This window comes from Carlito syrichta, unplaced genomic scaffold (assembly GCF_000164805.1).
Source record: "Carlito syrichta isolate Samal-C Ts95f unplaced genomic scaffold, Tarsius_syrichta-2.0.1 Scaffold71961, whole genome shotgun sequence".
Classification (NCBI taxonomy): Eukaryota; Metazoa; Chordata; class Mammalia; order Primates; family Tarsiidae; genus Carlito; species Carlito syrichta.
The window spans coordinates 45,293-67,057 of NW_007016057.1; the positions used below are offsets into that span (position 1 = coordinate 45,293).

The following is a 21,765-nucleotide window of genomic DNA, read 5'->3' on the forward strand; positions in this document are numbered from 1 at the left end:
TTATTTTTGTAGAGATGAGGTCTCACTATGTTGCCCAGGATGAATGAAGACAGTTTTTTAAAACAAGTCTGTAAAAACTGAAACAGCTTTTTATAATATGTCATAAAAAGATCTGAGCTTTTTAATAAATATATAGCTAGAAACATATTATAGACTGAATTGTGTTCTCCTAAAATTCATGTTGAAGCCCTAATCCCAAATGTAAACGTATTTAGAGACAGAGCCTTTAAAGAGGTAATTAAGATTAAATCAGATCTTATGACTGGGGCCCTAATTCAATACAACTGGTGTATTTATAAGAGGAAGAGACATCAGAGATGCACACAACCAGAGAAAAGACCATGTGAGGACAAAGAAAGAAGGCTCTCTGCAAGTCAGGGAGATAGGCTTCAGGAGAAACCAAATCTGCCAAAACCATGATCTCGGACTTTCAGCCTCCAGAACTGTGAAGAAATTTCTACTGTTTAATTCACCCAGTCTGTGACATTTTGTTATAGCAACTCTAGCAAACTAATATAAAATATAATAAAGTATTATAAAATTTACTTGGTTAAGTAGTCTTTGTTCTATAATTTATACTTTAGAAGGAAGCAAACCAAGGAACAGACAATTTAAAATTTACTTCATAACACAGTGTCACGGCACAGAAGGGGCAAGAAGTCATATTTCCAAATAAAATGTTATTAGTAAGCACTATTAAAAAGAAATAAGGAATAGGATTGGGAATCTGAGTGCTACAGAAAGGTTTAAAAGAGGTTGCACAGTTTTATAGAGATTACTATCTATCTAAAAATGCTCTGAGATTCTGCATAACATAATAGAAAATTTTACTTTATTTGTTCAAAGTATCGCCCAATCCTCAAAATGACTATATGTTTACATTACTCTGAAAGCAATTCCAGTATACTAGCAGTCTGTCTACAAGGGAGAGAACTCCTTTACCAATCCTTTGTTTAGCACATATTAGATCAATATAAGAGTTTCTTTTCAAATAAACTAAATCATAAACACATTTATCTTTTAAAATTTTCAACTACATTTCAGGGAACATATTCAAAAAACAGACCTTTTAGTTTTCAGACCAAATTAAATTTTCAGTTACCAATCTGATTATTCAAAATTACCTTGTCTGGATCCATCTTCCCCCTGATAAATTCTTGCTTCCAGAACTGCAGTGCCTGTTCCAATGTTAAACCAATGCCTTTGAGGAAGAGGCCATACTGCATTCGGCCTCCGTGACGAAGATGGTGATTTTCCCTCAAAGCTTTATGTAACTGACGCATGCAGGGTGGGAAGGATTTGGTAGAAAGCTGCAAGAAAAAAAAGTTTGGGGTTAGGTGGAAGACTTACCAGATGCCCCGTAATACTTTTGTGATTGAAAATTCTGTCTAACTGGAATAAAAACAAAAATCTTAAGGACATATTATTGAATTTACTGTGATTAAAGATGAGCTTTTTCTCATTAACATTTTTGTATTGGTTTCATGTTAACATAATATTTTGTATACTTTGGGTTAAATAATATATTATTAAAATTTATCTCACCTATTTAAAAAATTTATTTTATTTATTGGTAGAGATGAGGTCTCACTATGTTGCCCAGACTAGACTCGAACTCCTGGGCTCAAGCAGTCCTCCCACCTTAGCCTCCTAAAGTGCTTGGAATTACAGGTATAAGTCACCACACCCAGCCTACATTTTTAACTAAACTTTTTCTTTGGCAACAACTATAAATTCACATTTAATTATAAGAAATAATACAAAAAGATATTATGTGCACAGCTTCTCCCAAAGATAAAATCTTGCAAAACTATAGTACATTATCACCACAGGATATTAACATTGACACAATCCACTAGTGTTATTTAGATTTCCTCAGTTGTACTCATGGAGTTATTTGTGTATGCGTATACTTAATTTTATGCAGTTTTATCACATGCACAGGTTCATGCATCCACCACCACAGTCAAGTATCCCTCCCATTTCCTTTTATAAATCACCTCCAACTGCTTTCTGTACCCTGTGCCCCCTCCCAGTTCTCTAACCCTCAGCAGCCACTAATCTGTTCTCATCTCTATAAGTTTGCCATTTCAAGAGTATTATTATATAATATTATCATATAGTATGTTATGTTTTGAGATTGGTTTTCTTACTCTGCGTAACATCCTTGAGATTCATCTAAGTTGTATCTAAGTTCATCTTTTTTACTGAGTAGTATTCCATGGTATGGATGTACTACAATTTCATTAGCTATTCACTCCCTGAAGAACACCTGGGTTGCTTCCAGTTTGGGGTTATTTCAAATAAAGCTGTTATGAACATTATTAAAGAGGGATTTTCTATGGGAACATAGATTAATTTCAAATGTCCAAAAGTACAACTGCTTTTAGTGTAACTCAAATACAGAGTACAACACGAAAGAGAAGTTGTTCTCAAAAGGAAAATTCAAATAAACATGTTAAAGAAATCAATAGTTAAAAGGAAAAAGTGGAGGTCTTTCCCTTAGTGTAAAAAATGAAATATCACTGCTTCCTTTTTTTTTTTTAAGATGTAGGGTACAATTCAGGGTTAGGTATACAAACGTTGATTATGCAGGTACCCTTGTTGATGAGGTATGCCCCTCCCACCCCTAGCAGTTTCCCTCAACTGCTAATCCCACTCCTTCTTCCCTCACAGTTTCCCACTACTGCCAATCCCTTTCTTATAGTATTATGATAATTGTTCAAGGTCCGCTTATGAGTGAGAACATATGCAACTCTGTTCTTTGTTTTTGTGATACATCACTGAGTATGATCAACTCTAAATCCATCCAAGTTGCTGCAAAGCCCATGTTTGTCCTTCTTTATGGCTGCATAATATTACGCTTTTTATACGTACTACACTTTTTTTCATCCAGTCCAGCTTCGATAGGCAACATGGTTGGATCCATGTTTTTGCTATTGTGAACACAGCTGCAACAAACATAAGTGTGCAGGTATCTTTGTAGAATGATTTGCATTACTCCAGTTATATTCCCAATAGAGGAATTGCTGGGTCATATGGAAGATCAATTTCTAGTTCTTTCAGACACTGCCACACTGTCTTCCAAAGAGATTGCATTAGTTTGCATTTCCACCAGCAGTACAGAAGTGTTCCTTTTTCTCCACATCCTCACCAGCACCTGTTGTTGTTTGTTTCATTGATGGTCATTCTTACAGGGGTTAGATGGCATCTCAATGTGGTTTTGATTTGCATTTCTCTGATGATAAGTGAGGCTGAGCACTTTTTCATGTGTCTGTTGGCTGCCTGTATATCTTCTTTGGAGAAGTGTCTATTCATGTCTTTTGCCCACTTTTTAATGGGGCTGTTTTATTCCTTTCGGCACATTTGAGTTCCTTGTAGATCCTAGATGTTAGGCCTTTGTCAGATATACAGTTGGCAAATATTTTTTCCCATTCTGTGGGCTGTCTTCCTGCTCTCTTGATGGTTTCTTTTGCTTTGCAGAAACTCGTGAGTTTGATGAGGTATCACTGCTTACTTTTAATTCAGTCTTTTCACTTATAATCTTTTATATTCTCTCTGACTTCCTCAAATACCTTCCTCCCAGGACTTAATTCTCACTCTCTCCCTCACATATTGCTTGGTGACCTCACTGTCTATAAAAAAGAGCAGGTCACTCTCTACTTGACTTTGCTGCTTCCTCTGGAGACCATAAGTTTCTCTTTATCCTTTCACAGTAACAACTTCTAAATTTTTCCATCCCTGACCCAGTCCATTCAGACCTACTGGGATGGACTTGGCAGGACTACTGGAAAGCCTTTTAGCTCACTTTCATGTGACCATTTTTGTTCCTTTATACTACTACTTGACTAATTTTTCTTAATCATTGTTCTACCAAAAAAAAAAAAATCAATGAATATTCAATATCCTTAGTATGAATATGAAAGTTCCCTCAATATCTGATAACTATTTTTCAATTGCATGTAACAGAATAAATATTTTTAAGTGTTTTGGAAAAAAAGAAGATGAATATGGCAATGTTTCCCTTTAATTCAGCTAACAAAAGGAAAAAGACACAGCAATTATTATATTCACTACTATATAAGTTAAACTCATGTAATAAATTTACATAATGAAGACTCCAACAAGGGTAATACAAGTGCCATGGAAGCACAATGGCAGGGAAGGGAGGTGAGCCCAGCTGGCAACGACACCAATAAGAACCCTCAGTTAGCTGAGTTACTCACTATACCAGGATCACATAGTCATTTTTTTTCTCCCTCTGTTGGCCCTACTTGGTGCAGGCTTTCTACCCCCAAGCCAGCTAGCCAAAGCCAAGTCATTCTTCAAGACCCAATTCAACTCCAACTTTCATTGGCACATTTTTTGATTACTTTTTACTCATTCAGTCACCAAATATTTATCAAACATTTACTACATGTACATCCCTGGGAAAAGAGCACTGAACAAAGAAGTTCAAAACCCTGTCCTTCAAGGGCTGACATTCTAATAGGAGAGGATGGACAATGAAATCAGACATAAAAAAAGTCTAATACCAAAGCACTGGAAAGAAAATGGAGGAATGGAGTCAAGTGTGACCAGGGGAGAGGTACTTTAATTTGGGTGGCCAGAGAAGCCTCTCTGAGATGGCATTTCAGCTAGGAAAGTTGGAATCCAGTGGAATGAAGATCGTGTAAAGAAAAAGAAAATAAGGACCCTGAAAACAAATAAACTTGGAGTGCCAAAAGACAGCATCAGGTCCACGTGGCTAGAGCACAGTGAGCAAGCCAGAACGGAGCAGAAGACAAAACTGAAATGACAAGTCCATTGGGCTTTATAGGCCATAAATGAGTTTGGATTTTAGTCCAAATATGAAAGAAACTCAACAGAGGGTTCTGACCAGAAGACTGATATGATGCAACAGACAAAGAGAACTCTGGCTATTATGTAGTGAAAAGACCACATGGGAGCAAGAATGGAAGCAGGAAGAATACCTAAGAGGCTCTGGCAGTAGTCCAAATCAAAGAAATAAAAAATACAGGGTGCAGGGTTGGCCAAAATGAGATAGAAAAATGATTGTATAAATCGACCAGACAAAAGAATGATATGGCCAGCATATGAGATGAATTATCTTGCAAAGGCCAAAAACAGTAACAGGAATAGTGCTAGTGCTAATGCAAAAGACCATTAGCTGGGGGTAAAATCATCTGTGAATAAGGGTATGGGGAAAGCAGCAACGAGGGAGGTATCGGATGGTAAATATGATCACAAAGGCTTTAAAGGAGCTGGAGCTCTAACAATGGAAGCTAGAGAGATGTGGATCAAGGAAGATACTCGCTCCATGTCTACATGAGGTGTGGGGACAAAAGCAGCCTCTCCTTGAAGAGGGACATAGGGAGACAGTATTGAAGGAGCCAGATTTCAGCTAGAAGAAAAATCTAAAGAAAACATTTGGAGAAGAGATGTAAATATCAAGGGATATGCAAATGACATGCTGTTGTAAGGATCAGACAATATAGATACAGAGTTAGGAAGCCAATAGAGATACATCTGTGTTACTTAGCATAGGGTCTTAGGAAAAGATCATTATCACAGCACTCAGCACAATTTAGTGTGATATTGCTCATTCATTATTTACTATGGTGTCTATATCGCCCAAGTGAGATCCATGACGGTAGGGACATTTTCTGTTTTCCTTACTTCTGTATATCAACTGCACAGTAAATGGTACATAATTGATGGACTCAACATATACTTGTCTCTATCTCTTTTATTTTCTAAATAAACGTGCAAAAACTTTAAATATATATACACACACACACACACACACACACACACACTCATATATTCACTAAATAAATTATTATTTTTTTTTTTGAGTTAGAGTCTCACTCAGTCACCCAGACTGGAGTGCAGTGGCCGTTCCTGGCCACCGCAGACTCGCCTGCTGGGCTCCAGCGATCCTTCCACCTCAGCCTTCTGAGTAGCCAGAATTACAGGCATGTGCTCCACGCCTGGCTGATTTTTTGATTTATTGTAGAGATGAGGTCTCGCTGCCCAGGCGGGTCTCGAACCCGCGGGCTCAGGCAATCCACTCACCTCAGCCTCCCAAAGGCGCGGGATTACAGACTGAGCCACCGAGCCCAGCCCACTAAATAAATTAAGGATCATACTTTGTATGTACTCTCATAGTATCCAACCAAATTCACATTTGCTTGTGAATGGGAAAACATCTACCTAGAACTACTAACAGAATTAATCTAACCATTGTGTAATACAAAGTAAATACAGATCATATGAGGAGAAGGGAGAGAGGATTATTAGAGATGAAATAACTGATAGAAAATTAAAAGACAGCCAGGCTCAGTGGCTCAGCCTGTAATCCCTCACTTGGGGAGGCTGAGGTGAGTGGATTGCCTGAGCCCATGGGTTCGAGACCCACCTGGGCAACTTGGCGAGACCTCATCTCTACAATAAATCAAAAATTAGCTGGGCGTGGAATCTCGTGCCTGTAGTTCCAGCTACTTGGAAGGCTGAGGTGGAAGGATCGCCTGAGCCCAGTAGGTCGAGGCTGCAGGAGCTGGGAGCGGCCACTGCACTCCAGTCTGGGCGATAGAGTGAGACTCCAACTCAAAAAAAAAAAAAAAAAGGAAAGAAAAGAAAATTAAAAGATGAGACAACGTTGAGAACTAATTTCATATCAATTGTGTGAAGGGGGCAATACTATTACTATCTCTAGATATATAAACTGCAAGTACTTGATTATAATTTTTCAAATACTAAGATGACCTATTCATTCTGGTCTCTAAAAACTCATGGTCTCTCCCTACTAAACTTATCATAGCTCTTGTTTCCAAGCATTAAAATTTCAGTGTTTAGCTGGGCTCGGTGGCTCAGCATGTAATCTCGCGCCTTTGAGAGGCTGAGGTGAGTGGATGGCCTGAGCCTGTGGGTTCGAGACCTGTCTGGGCAACTTGGCGAGACCTCATCTCTACAATAAATCAAAAATGAGCCGGGCGTGGTAGTGTGCACCTGTAGTTCCAGCTACTTGGAAGGCTGAGGCAGAAGGATCGCCGGAGCCCAGCAGGTTGAGGCTGCAGTGGCCGGGAGTGGCCACTGCACTCCAGTCTGGGTGACAGAATGAGACTCCAACTCAAAAAAAAAAAAAAAAATTCAGTGTTTTTTAAATTTATTGTGATTAATTTGGTAATTGACTAAACCAATATTATGCCCGGTGGGCTTATTTTCCCTTTTATGGCTGGAGTACAAATTCTTTTATGTATTAAAGAGAGATACTACAAGCTGCAGTACAGCAAAGTACACTTCTCTTCCATCCCACTACTATGGAACCACAAACAAATGAAGCTGAAATGTGCTATCTATTAATCTAATAGCAATCCAAGGATGGTAGCCTATACTTAATATTATGAGATAAATTGTGCCTCCCTCCCCAGATTCACATGTTTAAGTCCTAATTCCCAGAATGTGACTGTATTTGGCAATAGGTCCTTTAAACAGGTAACTAAGGTTAAATAAGGCCATAAGGGTGGAGCCCTAATGTGACATCTAAGCATTTCTTGTAAGTGTTATTATAAGAAGAAGTGGAGAGACCAGGGATGCTCGTAAGCACTGGAAAGAGGATATAAGAGGACACAACCAGAAGGCAGCCATCTGTAAGAAAAGAAGGCCCCAGAAGAAAGCAAAGCTGCTGTCACCTTGATCTTAGATTTCTAGTGGCAGACTGTGAGAAAAAAATGTCTGTTGTTTAAGCCACCAATATGTGGTATTTTATTATGACAGCCCTAACAAACTAATGCACTTAGTATTTCCACTTCTCCTTTACTAAATGTATATGATATTTTAATATAAATGCATAAACTCCATTTAGCTATCAAACTTAAAATAAGTCCCTTTTGCAATAATTGTTTAAATTCTGTTTTAATCAAAGTCCAGACAATTTTCTGATTAAGTTTGGCTTTTCTATGATTTAAAAAAAATAATATGCATAGGACAAGAGATTTTCTTTTAAAATGATCAGCAAGGAATTAAAATAATATTCTCTCCCATCTCCTCAACCAAATATCTGTAGTTAAAGAAAATCCATGTTTTCTCTATTGACAAAGTACTAAGTTTAAAAGTATGTGGTACTTACTGAATCAATCTGATCTAAAGAAATCTTCCCAACATTTCCCTGTGTACTGTAATCTTGGCCAGTGTAGGAATGACTAAAGAAACAAAAACAAAATAATATATATATATTAAAATAGGGTTCCTAAAACATTTTCAATAACTTCAAAAACATTATTTTAAATTCTGATGATTAAAGTCAGAATAAGAAAGTATTTTACATATAAACCTTAGCAGAGACACAGCCAAATGCTTAATGTAGTTAATAATACACAATTAAGTAACTTACCCCCAAACAATACAAAAACATAGCAGCAGTCTAGATCTTCTGATTCTTAGTCTGAGTCTATGCATTTCTCAGATGCATAATCCAAATTATTGTTAAAGTTCAAACTTCTATTTATTCCTTATTAGCAGCATGGCAACATAGCAAAAAAGAAAACTGGAACTAAATCACGAGTCATCAATTAGTAGTAGGTCCCTGAGTAAATTACCAAGTCTTTCTGTATCCCAGGTTCCTTACCTATCAAATGTATTGACAAGAAGTCTGAATTGAAATAATTTTTGTTAAAGAGACTGGCATTTAGTCACTGTTTATTAAAATAATATGTGAATAGCAATTTTGTTAACTTTTAAAATATTTTTATATTTTTGAGTTGGAGTCGCACTCTGCTGCTCAGGCTAAACTGCAGGGGCATGATCACGATCATGGCTCACCTCAGCCTGGGTTAGGCAATCCTTTTGCTTCAGCCTCCTGAGAAGCTGGGTCTATAGGTGTGTGCTAACTTTTTTATTTATTGTTAGACGAGGTCTCATTATGTTGCCTACAGGCTGGTCTCGAACTCCTGGGCTCATGTGATTCTCCTCCTGTCTTGGAATCCCAAAGTTCTGGGATTACAGGCATGAGCCACTGCTCCCAGAGGGAACAGCACTTTGCAACATGCAGAGGCTTCACTATTTTCTCTGTTTAGATCCTCACAACTGCTCTGGAAGAATGTTTTTATTTTACATTTGACAAATGAGAAAATGGAGACTCAGAAGTCAGAAACTTGTTAGATCAGAAAACAAGTTATCAGTGCAGGGAGAATGTCAACCTTTAGACACTCCATTCCCTGTTTCTTCACTATACCATGCCATCTTTCCTATAATACATTTTCTTGTAGTATCATTCACAAATTAGGAAACATACCTTGGTATTTACTACCTAAAGCTATCCACCTTTGAAACTGTTCATCTATTTCACACAACACACTACCCATGCCCAACTCTATAAACACACGTTCAGGAGAAGTTAGGTATGACATAGGAAAAACCAGCTGCAAAGAAATCTGCTATCAAACCAAGGTCCACTCAGACATGACAACTAAAGGGAAATCCTGGAGAAAAGTGACATTACAATCATAAGGAATTCAGACTATCTACTTTCTACTTGCTCACTCCAGATTCTTCCTGCTAAACCATATACACACTCAAGATGTTCCATAAAGACGCTGTTTCCACAGTCATCAGTTTTATTTATTAAACAATGGGTATAGATTGTGAAGCAAAACTGCAATGCTATCTTGGAATACTGGGTCCTACTGGCTAGGAGACTTAGAAGTAGTCCTCCTTCCATGGGCTAAGGGCCTGAGAGTTATTGAGGAACAGGATGGGTAGAATGATACTGAGGGAGACCAGAAGATGCCACTCTAATATGAAGGACTGTTATCATTTAAGAAGCAGATTCAGGAAAGCTCTCTACCATTCCCATATTTGCATAAAAGCAAGACACAGATATATAAAGGCAAAAAGTATCCTGCCTCCTGTCTACCAGGGAGAAGAAAGGTTACTCAGTGAAGGTGACTTCAGACCCCTATATCTGGAGATAATACCACAGGAATCCATATGAATAAGCTTTACTAACTGGCCTTTCTCTGCCATTTATTTGGCTTCCCATAAGTTGCTGCTCCTAGTGACTCAAAGTCCTTTTCCTTTGTCTTGTGATTTCTCTAAAATTTTACAGTTCTTAGTTGTAGATGCTATATAAGCTGGAATTCAAAGCTACTTCTTTGAGAACTATTCATTCCCTGGGTGTCTTCCATGTATATGTAAATATACACGTGCTATGTTTGAATATTTGTCCTCTCCAAAACGCATGTTGAAATTTAATCCCCAGTGTGGCATTATTGAGAGGTGGGGCCTTTATGAGGCGATTGGATCATGAGGGCTCTGCCCTCACGAATGGCTTAAAGGGTTAATGAATTAATAGGTTATCCTGGTAGGGAAACTAGTGGATTCATAAAATGATAGAGACCTGAGATGACATTCTCAGCGCCCTCACCATGTGATACTCTACTGTGACAGCCTAACCAGGTTTGCCCGCTGTTCAGAAATACCAAAACTGACACAGGCATCACAACGGAGAAAGAGTTTAATATCACAAAGCAGCTGAGTGAGGGGGCGGGAGAAATCTTTCAAATCTGCCTTTCTGGAGATTCAGAGGATAGGGTTTTTAAAGAGAATATAGTTGACAGAGGGACAGGGCTGCTCCATTGGTTGATCATGTTGTGTCATTTTCCTATTGTAGAGCCAAATTCTGAGAGGTGGCCTCACATACCAGTTAAGCCAGCTCTGATGTCCTAGCCTGGTTGGAGGTTGGGGTCTATGAGAGTACAAAATCTGAAAAAGATTTCAAATACCATAGTTAGGTTTTAAAAGATGCTGTCTATGAGGCAAGTCCCAAGACCGTCAGGTACCACCCTCTGAACCCTGAGTCATTATGAAGGTACTGTAGTCTGGGAGGAAGGTGTAGGGGGAAGTGAGGTGCCTGGAGATTGATGTTGCTTTTATCTTTCATGGGTCTCCTCCTCAAGCAATCTTACACCGATCAGCCTTACAGGGTAGCTTCCCCCACTCCCCAAGGGTCAGGATGTGAAGGTAATCACAGGGTGAAAGCAAACTTAGAAGCAACATATTTGTTAATTTCTCACCATATTTGCAGCTTTTAATCCATGACCTGATATTAAATTTATGTAGGTGGTTTCACTACACTGCCTCAGGATGCTTCAGAGAGTCCCCAGTAGCAAGAAGCCTCTCATCTCATATGTCTTTTTGACCTGGGACTTCCCAGTCTCCATAACTGTAAGAAATTCCTTCTCCTTATAAATTACCCAGTTTCAAGTTCTCTGTTATTAGCAACAGAAAACAGACTAATGCAGCATGTCAACAAACTTGTTATTTTTTCTCTTATCTGGCTTTTATTATAGGAGTCAATTTCAACTTATGTGGGTTGAATAAAAAATAATTATTCTTCCCCTACATTCTCATATACTAAAATATATTTCCTTGTGTCTTGTATTATTTTTCCCTTGAGTAACAAATTTCTGACAATCAATGTATCATTGGCTTCTAGATATTCCATCACAGTAGCACTATGGCATACAAAACTCATGCAAAGTTAAACCAACAGCTGTTACTTAACTTTAATGTTTTAGACTTTAGCACAGAGCATAACCAGAGAGTTGTTTCAGTGGCATCCCAAGAATAAAACATATTTCACTTTCCAATATGACTGACCTACAGCAGTACAAACATGCAGCATGAGGCAACGGGAATAGCAGTGGGCTAGGAGTCTGATGACCTGTTCTTGTTTTTTGTTTTATTAAAATCACTAGTTCTGCAAACGGGGGCAAGTCATTTAACCTTCCTGATTTGCACCATCCTCATTTGTAATAACGCCAAGTTTGTCCAATTACCAGAAATGCTGGAGAAATCAAATGAAATAATTCAAAGTGCTAATTAAAATCAGTAAAGCATATTCTAGTACACAGAGCAATTGCAGCCTTGACCAGTAAGTACAGAAATGACAGGGTGGTAAGGGAGATAGCAGGACCCTGGAGAGGAGCCAGCAGCCAGCTGGGAGGTACTCAGTCATGCCATTGACCCCTACAAGCCTCAGCTTTTCAGTCTATCAGCTGAAGGTGGCGATTACAATGACCTAGCAGAACTGTTCAGAACAAATAAATTAACAAATATGAAAGTCTTCTATAAATGGTAAAATGATGTACAAACATGATTACTGTTATTGGGTAAAGGGAGGCAAATGGTTACTATGCCACAAGGAAGTTGTTCTCAGCCCAGATTACCACAGTATGCTAAGTACAAAAAGAAGACAAAGAGGACACACATACTGGCCTCAATGACTGTATAAAATAAATACTTGTTCCTAAACACTCTGAAAGACTATACAAAGGGGCAACATTCCAAGGAAAAAGGTAAAAAAGCAAGAGAATGGTAGCAATGGTTAATGTGAAGATTTTACTGGGTATAAATACCACCAGAAAATATAAGAAAATGGTATAGATATCAAATTTCTAAAAATATTATTAATAGAAACGAAGAAGGCCACCAGCCCAGTGTGGGCAAGCGTGGAACCCATGGGGGGGAATATGAGAGAAATGAAGATGTGAAGCAACAGAATTAGGAACGGGATTTCTCTGTGGGCAATGAAAAACCATGAAAAGACGTGAGGCAAGAACTGACATAATCAGGCTTACACTTGAAAAAGAAAGCAGTGTGGAGAAATAGCTAGAAAGGGGAAGGTTTGGGTCATCAAAAACTAACTGGAAAAATATTGCAGGCTTTATTACATCCAACCAAGAGAAGGTAAGAGAGGCAATGGAAGGAGAAATGGAGATGGATTCAGGAGATTTTCTAGAAAAGAACGAATGTATCCTGGTAAAGGAGGTAGAAGATAAAAAATAACACCTAAGTTTCTAGCCTGAGTGACTGAGTGCTTCCAAAATACTATTTCACTTTCAACAAGAAAAGAACTACTTAGCTAAACAATAAAATTTCAATTCAGAAATAAACTTTCAAAGAAATTATAAAAACATAGGTTGAGATAATAAATTATTAGGATGTTTCCAGGAGGATGTTTTTTCTCACAATAATTACTCATAATTATTTTTCTCTAAACAATTCCTCATAATAATGAAACACTGACAGAAGTTCAAAAATCAAGATAGACTAAACAGATAATGCTGCCATAAGATAAAAACCCTTTATAAAAATTCTTATGAGCACCTGGAACTGGTTTTGACTGGGAAGTGCCATGGGACATTTCTAAGGGAGAATCACAGCAGGTAACCAGGCAAGGGAAGCCCTGTCCTGTCATGCTTGGAGCACAGCATCCGCTTTAGGCCACACTACTTTCAAACGAATGCAGCTGCTACATGAATCAACTGCCAAAATCTATTCTTATTTTCATGGCTTAAATAAAGATCAGTTCTATGAGAGAACATTGCTTAGTGATTATTATATGGAGCAAACATAGAATTAGTCATTCTTAACTGTAAAAACCACTTTTGATTGGTTCAAGATAAGGAATTCAAGATAGATACATGAATCTCAACACATGCAAACTCAGCAGAAATTACTGTTTTCTATTTAAAATAACCACAGCTTTATTTTGGGAAACACATACTGTCACCAATGTACAGTGGTTTTTTTTTGTTTGTTTTTTTTTTAGTCAAGGTTTCACTCAGTCACCTTGGCTGGAGGTGATCACAATTCACCACAGCCTCAAACTCCTGGGCTTAGGTGATCCTTCCACCTCAGTCTCTCAAGTAGCTAGGACTACCGGCAAGCACTAACATAGCTGGTTAATTTTTTAATTTGTAGTAGATATGGGTTCTCGCTACCTTGCTCAGGCTGGTATTGAACTCCTGGACTCAAGCAATCCTTCTGCCTGAGGTGACAGCTTCGCACTTAGCCTTATAATTTTTTAACAAGAGGGATTCAGTAGGCACAAAAGGTTTTCTGCTCTTAACCTTTCATAAAAGAATAAAGTGAGATGTACCATAAATATCATTTTTTCAATACAACAGACCAAAATCATGCAATGTGTCACAAAATCCAAATTATATTACGAATCACTCTTTTGCCAAATATAAAGAGGGATGTTTGATTAACTAATCAGATAATCTTGAAAAATCATAATTTGATTTAATTCTCAGTTGAGCCACTAATTTGCCACAAGTATAAAAGAAAAAGACAAACCCAACTATGCATCAATTTGTTCATCCGTAGCTATGGGTACTAAGGGATTAGGAATTGCAGTGATTTACTCACACTATCAATGCAAAATATATCTTTTTTTTTTTTTTTTTTTTTTTTGAGTTGGAGTCTCACTCGGTCGCCCAGACTGGAGTGCAGTGGCTGCTCCCGGCCACCGCAGCCTCGCCTGCTGGGCTCCGGCGATCCTTCCACCTCAGCTTTCCGAGTAGCCGGAATTATAGGCATGCGCTACCACGCCCGGCTGATTTTTTGATTTATTGTAGAGATGAGGTCTCGCTGCCCAGGCGGGTCTCGAACCCACGGGCTCAGGCAATCCACTCACCTCAGCCTCCCAAAGGCGCGGGATTACAGGCTGAGCCACTGAGCCCGGCCAAAATATATCTTTTATTTGCTAAAGTATCAGGTGAATAGCACTAAGGGTAATAAGTCAGAGTTTTCTCAAGTTATAGAAAAGTAGTGAAAATAATATAGATGTGGTCCAGTGAGTATTCAATTACATGAGAATACTATCTGAAGACACTGGGCTGTGAAAGGATTTAGTGTACTTCTGTTAAATGCAACAATTATTGCACTGTACCAGCAAAATAAACACCTTCACTATCCAGAGACACACAGATGCATAAGTCCCAGGAAAAACTTTATTTTGTTTAAAAATACCGGCCAGGTACAGTGGCTTACACTTGAAATTCCAGCACTCTGGGAGGCCAAGGCAGAAGGATCACCTGAGACCAGGAGTTTGAGACAAACCTGGGCAGCAAAACAAGACTCAGTCTCTACCAAAAACAGCAATAGAAAATTAGCCAGGCACGGTGGCATGTTCCTGGGGTCCCAGTCACTTGGGAAATGAGAAGATCCCTTGAGCCCAGAAGTTCAAGGCTGCAGTGAGCTAAGATCATGCCACTGCACTCCAGCCTGGGTGACAGAGGAGGACCCTATCTCTAAAAAATGCAAATTTACATATACAAATACAAAAATACAAATTTTAAATTTCAAAAATTTAAAAATATTAGATTGTTAGGTTTATTATAACAGATTTCTCCCCCCACATACCAGTTATGGATAGAACAGATTCTAATTACCAAGACAACAACAACAACTGAAACCAAACCAAAACAAACCCCCCCCACAACTTCAAAGAGTGCCTGCATTGCCCCACCTCTCTCTCAGCAGACACTCAGTAGGCACTTTTGTGACCAAGGAAGGGTCCAAGCAGTTAAGGATCCAGAGATAATCCAGAGAGTGCAGCGTGATGAGCGCCACAACAATGCACAAAACACATGTCCTCCATCCCGCAGAGAACATGTCTCTTCTAAATTAAGGGGAAGGCAGACAATGTGCAGCATTAAAGGTGTTTTAGCAATGAAATGACACTGAATAAAGAGAGTGATGCTTTAGAAACAGAGACTACAAGATTCCAGAACGTCATGAGAGTGTTGCTGAAATGACTGACAACAGGTCCAGGTTGAATGAAGAAGCCTGCTGAGTCAGAGGAGAGAGGTGACCTTGGCGACTGGCATGGAAGGCTGGGATGAACGGAAGGTGTCAATCAGTGGAAATGGGGGTGGGGCTGGAGAGTAAATTGCAAGAATTAGAGAGTGTAGACAGAAAATAATTTGAGTGTGGAGGGTTAACAGTGGGATGTGATGATCACAAAAAAGTCAGAGGCCTACTTGCTTTAGCATTTTTATCATTTGTAGTTTAACAATTCTATATGCACTAGAACATTCTGAAATTTTGACCAGGTGACTTGAGTTTATTAAAGTTGTTGAAGGGGTTTTAAAGTAAGCATGTGATAAAGGTGGCATTTTGGAATAATTATAACACCTGTTTTTTCAGGATCTGTAGGGCTAGCACATATCAGATGAACAGGCAGAAAAAGATAAGCAAAACCAAGGAGATTTCTAAATCACAGTTTATAGATTAAGAGGTTGGGATAGACAAAATTACAAATAGAGGCAAGGGGTAAAACGGAACTGAAATTAGGTAGATAGGTCTCAGGACCCATTTAGGTAGATCCTGAGATGCACACCACTAAACAATAACCATTAAAATAAAAGAGAAACTTTAAACCCTACTTCTTTTTGTAATAACACAGTGTTGTTTCCATTTTCATGAAAATTTGAGGCTTTGAAAAGCTTTTAAACCTAAATGTATACATAATAGCATTTTCTGAGAAAACAATTTTGTAAGTGTATATAGCAAACTCTGCTTAGACAGAACTAATTTGGTGTTTGTTATGTTTTTGTTTTGTGTAGATTACTTAATCTATTATAAGAGAATGATAGACAAACTATAAAAAAGTATCTTTTTATTGTAGTATTTGTTCAATAAACTTATGTACAACTTAATTAAAACTCAGTCACATCTGAGGAACTTTTTCCTCCCATTATTATCTTGCTCATTAAACATAAGAAGGAACAGGGCTAGTTTTCCAACACAGCTTAAAATCACTATAGACAGAAAACTGTAAAACTAACAGGTCCAATATTTTACAGGCTGAAAGAAGGTAAGACTCTCAAAACACATATTTATGTAACCAAATTTGAATCCAACTAAATTAATCAAATACTGAGGGATGAGGGAGTTGGAGGACAACCAAGACAGGAAGGGAGAATCAATCACAGCCACACTGAACTAGATTCCCCAAACACTATCATACAAACACCTAATGCACAGAAAATACCATGGATATATAAAAAGATAAATCTGAAACACAGATCTACACATATCTGATCTATGAATAGAAAGTGAGACCTACCTACTTCTGGACTTTGTAGAAACAACAGAAATTTAAGTCTTGGTCAATGTACCATGACTATCAATAGAACACTTAGGTACTCAACAGGGAATTGTTTTTGAGTGTTGAAACTGAGAGTTGAAAACAAAAAGCAGAAATTACATGAAAGTGGGTTTGTGGATCTCATGGCAAGATTAGCTGCTTAAGACAAAACAATAATCTTTTCATGCTGTGGCACTGATTGTAAGCCGAAGACGGATAATCACACCTCAGCTTCCAACAGTGGTATTCACCAGTTCCACTGCTGTGACACAAAAGCCACCGGGCATTACTGACAACATGAGAGGGCAAAAGTCAGCTTTTCAAGGTGATTATGTCTCCAACCTTTTTCTGCATTTCAGACTACTGATGAAACTGTTGGAGGGAGTGTAAATTACTACAACCTCTATGGAAAGTGGTATAGAGATTACTCAAATAACTAAAAGTAGATCTACCATTTGATCCAGCAATCCCACTACTGGGTATCCACCCTAAGGAACAGAAGTCACTATATAAGAAAGACACCTGCACCCGCATGTTCATTGCAGCACAATTCACAATTACAAAGATGTGGAATCAACCCGAATGTCCATCAATTGATCAGTGGATAATGAAAACGTGGTAGATATACACCATAAATACTACGTAGACATAAAAAAGAATGAAATCAAGTTCTTTGCCACAAAATGACAGAGCTGGAGATCATTATCCTATGTGAACTGACTCAGACAGAGAACCAAAAACCACATATTCTCACTCATATGTGGAAGCTAAACAGTCACAAAGATGGAAATAATAGACACTGGGGACACCAATAAGGTGGGTAAGGGGGTTATGGTTCAAAAACTACCTAGAGGGCAGTGTTCACTATCTGGGGAATGGGCCACCTGAGACCCAATCCCCAACACTACACAACATGTCCATGTAATGAATATGCGTGTGTACCCCCCAAATCTAAAATTTAAAAAAAGAAAAAGAAAACTGGAGGGAGTAAACAGGAAACAGCAGAACAGTTGCAACTGATTAGGAATCAGTAGCAACGCCTCTTCATTTGTGTAATTTTTCCAAGTTCAGTTTGCCCAAGGCAATTATGGAGGCATAAAAGAACAAGGAAGTAAGTAAAGAAGAGTAATTAAGAGCATAGGTTTCAGAATCCAAAAGTCATGGGTTTGCATACATTCACTTTCTGTGTGACTTTGCAAAGATCCTTAATCACTTTCAGCTTAACTACCAGTGAAACAGGGATTATAAAAAGATCACAAAAGTACTGCCATCAAAGTACTGTTGTGAGGATCAAATGAGATGTCTGCAGAGTTTATCACAGTACTTTTCACTCAAATTGCCATCCATGTGGTGGTGGCAGTGGTCATCATTGTCTTCGTCATCATCATCATTCAGGCCTAAATTTATTTTACTTCAACATTTTGGATATTGTTTTCCCCTATTCTCTTTGCTTTTATTTTTTTGTAACACACTGGTTATACAGATGTTTTTCTCTATTTTAACAGTCAACAATTTCTCCCTGTGAATACTACAAAAAATACAATTTCTGTCCTACCTTCTCATTATACTATCACATAAAATATCAATAAGCAGGAAAATTTAGATGTCCTTGAATAACCTGATATCTGGGAAGTTTTGTGAGTCTATCATTCTAATCTACGCTTACACCTTTAGGACTTTTGCAAAGTACAAAAATCCAACCTTAAAAATGGAGATTTTAATGGAATCTAATTTTGTAAATCCAGACTGTTCAATATCACATCCACCAGCCAAATGTGACTACTGAGCACTTGAAATGTAGCTTAGCCTGAAATGATATGTTCAATAAGTGCAAAGTACACAGTGGATTTCAAAGATTTAGCACAAAAATTAAAATATTTAATTTATAATTGTCCATATAGACTACTAGTTGAAATGATATACTGAGCAGGGGTGGCGCTGCACCTACAGTCCTACATACTCAGGAGGCTGAGAGAGCAGACTCACTTGAGCCCAGTAGTTCAAGTAACTCAGCGTGGGCAACACTGCAAGACACTGTCTCTTAAAAAAATCTTTTAAAATATTTTGAATATAAATGAAATAAGATAAGTTGTCAAAATTAATTTCACTTAAGTAATGTATATTTACATATGTGGTTCACATTCTTTGTTTTCATTATGTTTCCACTGGACAGCACTTATACAGCAAGGACAGGATGACATGTGACAATCAAATGACTCCCTAGAGGATGAGAAATACTTATAGAATAGCTAGCTGACCTACTCTGACTTCTATTGTTTCTGTGGGAACAAATAAAGTTGTGACACATTTCTATTTGTGAGCACCTCAACACCTAATTACAACTACCCACTCTTCCACTCTTCCCTTATTTGTAAGAAGTCTTGCTAGGCAGGATGTGAATGTGAGTTACAGCAAGATCTTAGCCAAAGTGGAAAGAATTTCTCTTCCATCCTCAGGGGGTGTCTCTCTGCCCTCCCTCCCCACCAACAGATAGAGATTCTGAGGTTCATAAAACAATAACATATAAAACACATTTCTTTTCTTTCTCAAGCATTTCCCAGTAGTCTTAAACCTAAGGAGGTTAACACTATTTACTCCATTCTATCTGGCAAGCTATAGTTTGTCATATTTTTTTAAACTGGCATAAAATGAAAAAGCAGTGAAGAAAGCATCAGAAGTAATCAAAACTGATCTCTGCATCAAGGAAATATATTTATTTGGACCATTAAAAAGTAAGCCAAAACATCTTTCAAAATGAACTGCAATCCTCTACATCATTCTATAAAAGTATACCAAGTTCCAATATGAGTTTTTCCCATAAAGCAAGGTGTAATCATGGCACAAATGGAAAAACAATTTCAGAAAGAGGAAACAAATGTTTCTGTATATTACCCATATATCTATTTTTGCAATCACAATTTTACCCACTTTGGATGTTAAAAAAACAAAAATTCTGTCCACATAAGCTAGGCCAAGCAGACATTTAGAAAACATAATCCTTGTCCTTTGGACTTGTTGGAGGAGAGGAAATCAAAGGAGCCAAAGTTCCAATATATCATTTCCCACAGTGAAGGACAACACAGGAAAATTCACTGAACAGCTGTTAACCACTGAAATCAAAATGAGAGTTTTTTTGTTTTTTGGGTTTTTTTCCAGCTAAATCCCTAGTAAATGGTACCCAACTTCTGTTAGATCAGGTGATTTTTTCTGCAGTTATTCCAAACGAGAACACAATTAATACAATTCTGTTTTAAATTGGTTGAATGCAAATTATTTTTCCACAAGCATAATTTTTACTCAATTTGTTTAAAAGTAAATCACCGCAGAAAACTACCATCAGAAAATATGCAGTATAATGATCTATATTTCTGTATAACTGGGAGAAACTGTATGATTCCAAGAGGCTCGACTATCCAATAAAAATCAGAATCTTAAGAGTTTCCATATCAAGCAAGAACTGAACTGTAAGTGGTAGAACTGCTACTTTATTGTAGGTTGGCCTCATCTTTTCCCAAGTGGCCCCTATTTTCCTATTTATTCCAATTTATAACCACAACAACCCAATGAACTACAGTATAACTAAAAGTTGTATCTCATTTTTCTGTCAAAAATATCTGTACCTTACATTTGTCAAAAGTCATCAAACTGTACCTTTCAAATGGATACTTTTTTGTATGTAAATTGTACCTTAATAAAACTGATTTAAAAAGTAAAATACACACATATACCCCTATAATGCATTTAAGCTACAGTCCTACATAGGCATCTTTACCATACACATGTAAAACCCCAACAAATACTTCTATTTTCATGATTAAACTTTTATATTCCTTTACTCTATATTCTAAGTGTACACTCAGGTAGTATGATGGACCCTAGTAGAGGCTGTTTTGTTTTTGGCTTGAGACCAGAACAGTCAAATAATTGCAAGAAAGAAAGGATGCCTGAGAGAGTGGTAATGGAAAAGTGAGGAGCCGAGAGAATAAAGTTCTAGCATCCAGGAGAATTAATACATTAAAACAATAGGCAACATCTTCCCATTCCCCACAAACAATTTACAGAGAGTGGAATGCTTCTGAGATTTGCTATCACGCAGTAAAGGTATTCTGGGATCACCCCCTCACGTTTGTTCCTCAATAACAGTATAGAACCAGGACACAGTGTTTTGGGAGTGCTGGTGGTTCTGAGGGGTGAGAGGACGATGGGACAGTTAATGAGGATCATACCTAGAAGTCACAGTCCAGCAATTACATCACGTACTTTCTCTGTACATCCCTTTAGTCTCACATCGCCATTGATGATGCCTCACCTTGCTCAACTGTTTCATTACATAGACCAAAAGAGTAAGGTATATAATAGTTTTGTTTTTTAAAATAAAAGTCTGCAACATTTAAATAAGTCACTGGACAGAAAAAGGGAGCACTTCTCTTCTGAGTCCCACAGAGAAATACACAGAGAAATAGAAAGTGCTTTGTCCTCCAAGATTAGTTCCTGATTCCATGAAGAAGAGAGTTCCATGTCCCAACCATAAGGCAAAAACAGCACTGAATTTCTACAAAGGTAGAGAACATTTCTTTACCAGAGTTTTTCCTTGGAAATGACAGAAAACCCATAAGTTTTTTATCCAAATTACCATCTCATTCAGTCACAACACTCAGCAACTTAAAAAAAAAACAAAACAGAATTAAAGGTAATATTTTTAAACCTGAAAGTGTTTTCTATCATTCAATCATTCATTCATTCATTTATTATTCACTCAAGTGCTTACTGAGGTCCTATTAAGCCAGTACTGGTACAAATAACAGAGGGACAATGTTAAACGA

The 21,765-nt window shown here is 37.8% G+C and overlaps 1 protein-coding gene across 1 annotated transcript in view; it reads right to left on the minus strand.

Moving 5' to 3' along the window:
* Positions 1–1,124: 1,124 nt before the first annotated feature.
* The window catches only part of LOC103254602 (DNA primase large subunit-like), a gene marked incomplete at its 3' end in the record, with an annotated part of 71,718 nt that continues 51,077 nt past the window's right edge, over positions 1,125–21,765 (minus strand). The window contains exons 4-5 of the mRNA XM_021709588.1: positions 8,132–8,204; positions 1,125–1,310 (exon numbers count right to left, since the gene is read on the minus strand). Coding sequence (XP_021565263.1) covers positions 1,125–1,310; positions 8,132–8,204 — 259 coding nt within the window. The remainder of the gene's footprint in view (positions 1,311–8,131; positions 8,205–21,765) is intronic.